Below are 2,919 nucleotides of genomic sequence, written 5' to 3' on the forward strand. Positions count from 1 at the left end.
TATTTTGAAGCTTCTAGTTATTTGTACAAAATGATCAAATATGACATGTCGATAATTTTTTGTTTTCGTTTTTCGTTCAAAATTTTAAAAATTAAAAATTTTTTTAATCATCAACAAGAAAAACGATGAAATATTCAGCATATTGCGAATGTTTGAGCTTGTGATGAAAAAAAAAAAACGTTAACCTTGTGGATGCCGAAATTAGAAAACCCTTCACAAAACGAAAAGAGCTATCAGCTAACTGAACTGAAAATTTTCTCAGAGACGATAGCGTTGCTTTGAGCAATAATAATTCATGCCAAATTTTGTTAAAATATTTTGTTAAATAAAAAATTTTCTATACGAGTTTTTTCGGCGACCTAACCCCATTTGGATCGGTAAAACAAAAAAACAAAAACGGGTTAATGTTTGGAAGATATTCAAGTGTAATAGACCCAATTATTTGCATCGGTATGTGACAATAGATGAAATATTGCTCCATCATTTCACACCGAAATCGAATAGACAGTCATCCAAGTGAACTGGACAAAACTAAACCACTCCAAAGCGTGGAAAACAAATTTATATCGCCTGCATTTTGGGTTGGAAATGGTATAATTTTTATTGATAATCTTGAATAAGGAAGCACCGGATACAACGACTATTACATACTGTTATTGCACCGTTTGAAAGACGTAATCGACGAAAAACGATCGAAAAAAAGGCTGCTTCCCTTAGACAACCGACTGTGTCACAAGGCAATGACAGCGTTATCAAAAAACCATAAATCGGCTTCGAATTGATTCCGTGTCTGCTGTATTCTCCATATCTGGCATTCAAAGAATATTTCCTGTTCTTAAATTTGAAAAGAATGCTCGCTGTGAAGAACTTTTCGTCRAATGAAGAAGTAATTGTCGCAACCGAGGCCTAATTTGAACCAAGGACAAATCATACCACAAAAATTATATCAAAAGTTGCATGTTGAATAAAAAAAAAACGAATTTTCAAAAAAAAAAGTGTGATACTATGGTAGGCTGTTGACTTTTCAGTATCTAAAAAAGTTTTCCACAACACTACTTGAGCTGGAACGGTCAAAACAGCCAAAAACTAAGAAAACTGGGGAATCTTAAAAATAAATACCAWGGCATAAGTCAAAATTTAAAATAATTTTGTGATTTTAATATTGTTGCTGCTTTTTTATTGCACATTGGTGTATATGCAAGTATTTTGAAACCGTATAAAATTTAATTTTACAACAGCGTGCGCTGAAACTCTTTTCAGGGGAGTTTTGAATMATATTATAGCAATCAGTATAGAAAGGTTTTGTCGAGAGATTTCTTGTAACTCATTTGTATATGTTACAAATACATAAAGTGAAGCTCTCATTATGTCGAATATAGTTACCGTCGTAGTCAAAGTAATGATAGCTTTCTGGACTACCATTTTATAGTGAATTATGGCTACATGTCGCGGCATGTAATTTCAAAAATATGACAATAATGACAACTAGACAATACTACCGATTTAACTAGTCATTTAAAGGGATTTGAACTATAAGACGTGTATGTGTATCAGTATCATATGACTATATACCATAAATAAGCACTACTTCTTATATATTGGGTAGTCGTAAAAGTCTTTTCGTATTTCTAATAAAATTTCAACTTATTTTTTTTTTTTATATTTATAATAATAAATCTTCATTATTGTCACTAATTTTTGAACAGCTGTACATTTTTTAAAACTTCTCCAAATTTAATTTAATTTTGATTAAATGGAGCTTAAAATCTCACCTCTCCACAATGTGATTAGCAGCATTGAAGGTATACGACTGCAACGGCATCTATTGAAAAAATACGAAAAAACTTTTTCGACTATCATTTATCTATTAATTGTGTCATTTATCACAATTCTAATTTGTATTGTTATTGTAAATATTTTAACGAAGCAAAATGGCTCAGGTCAAAGTGAAGAATAAAGAGCAGTCAGCATTTTATGCCGCACTCAAGAGCACTTGGTTAGCATTTTGTGCCTCAAGCAGTATACATGGCTTAAAGTATACACAAGACAGAGAGACCAACAAAATCGTACGGTGCGTATCGTATGATGTTTGTGTTATACAAATTTGAATTTTTTTATTTTTCACATTTTCAACACTCACATAAATACTGAAAGATTTCTTCACATACTTTTTTTGCTCGATTTAATTTATACCTTTCAATACATCCCCAATTTGATAATTAGAGAATTAAAATTTTATCAGCAGCTTTTTTACAAAATATTTTACTGTTTAAGAATTTATTGAAACTCTCTTCTCAGCTTCATTTGGATGCTCATTACGCTGATTATGTTTATCTGTGCTATATCAATGGTCTATACATTTTATATGAGTTACCGCAGCAATCCCACACGCATGAATATTGAAACGGATGACGCCCCAATCGATAATCTTGTTTTTCCCGCCATAAGTATATGTACAGAGACACTTTACAACATACAAAAGGCAAAAAGTTACATCGGAACGCTGTGAGTAGCTATTAATAATAAAAACCACTTTCTCTTAATACATATTATAACTATAATAAATATAATATATACATATAATATATAACGTACACTTGTTTATCGTGGAAATTACCTATACTTTGATAATGCTTTTTTCGCAGAAGTAAATAATTTTCTATTTTTTGGTAAAAAAAAAAAAAATCTTCGTCCAAGTCTGTAAGAATTGTATCTCTAACACCTATGTATAATTTCATGAAGATTGGTTAAGTAGTTCTCAAGAAGTCTTACCAACGGGCCTCAAAAACATACTTTCGAGAAAAACGCGCTTAAGGACGGCGCACTTAGCCTAACTGGGCTCGAGCGCACAAGTTCTCAAGATTGTAACTCTGAGATTATTAAGTGGCTAGGGGCAGGCAGAATTTTTTATTTTATATA

The 2,919-nt window shown here is 31.5% G+C and overlaps 1 protein-coding gene across 1 annotated transcript in view; it reads left to right on the top strand.

The window, feature by feature from the left end:
• Nucleotides 1–1,931: 1,931 nt before the first annotated feature.
• The window catches only part of LOC108977032 (sodium channel protein Nach), a 4,352-nt gene continuing 3,364 nt past the window's right edge, over nucleotides 1,932–2,919 (top strand). Inside the window, exons 1-2 of the mRNA XM_018946525.1 lie at nucleotides 1,932–2,071; nucleotides 2,299–2,505. Coding sequence (XP_018802070.1) covers nucleotides 1,932–2,071; nucleotides 2,299–2,505 — 347 coding nt within the window. The remainder of the gene's footprint in view (nucleotides 2,072–2,298; nucleotides 2,506–2,919) is intronic.

This window comes from Bactrocera latifrons, unplaced genomic scaffold, assembly GCF_001853355.1.
Source record: "Bactrocera latifrons isolate USDA-ARS-PBARC rearing strain unplaced genomic scaffold, ASM185335v1 scaffold_83, whole genome shotgun sequence".
Taxonomy (NCBI): Eukaryota; Metazoa; Arthropoda; class Insecta; order Diptera; family Tephritidae; genus Bactrocera; species Bactrocera latifrons.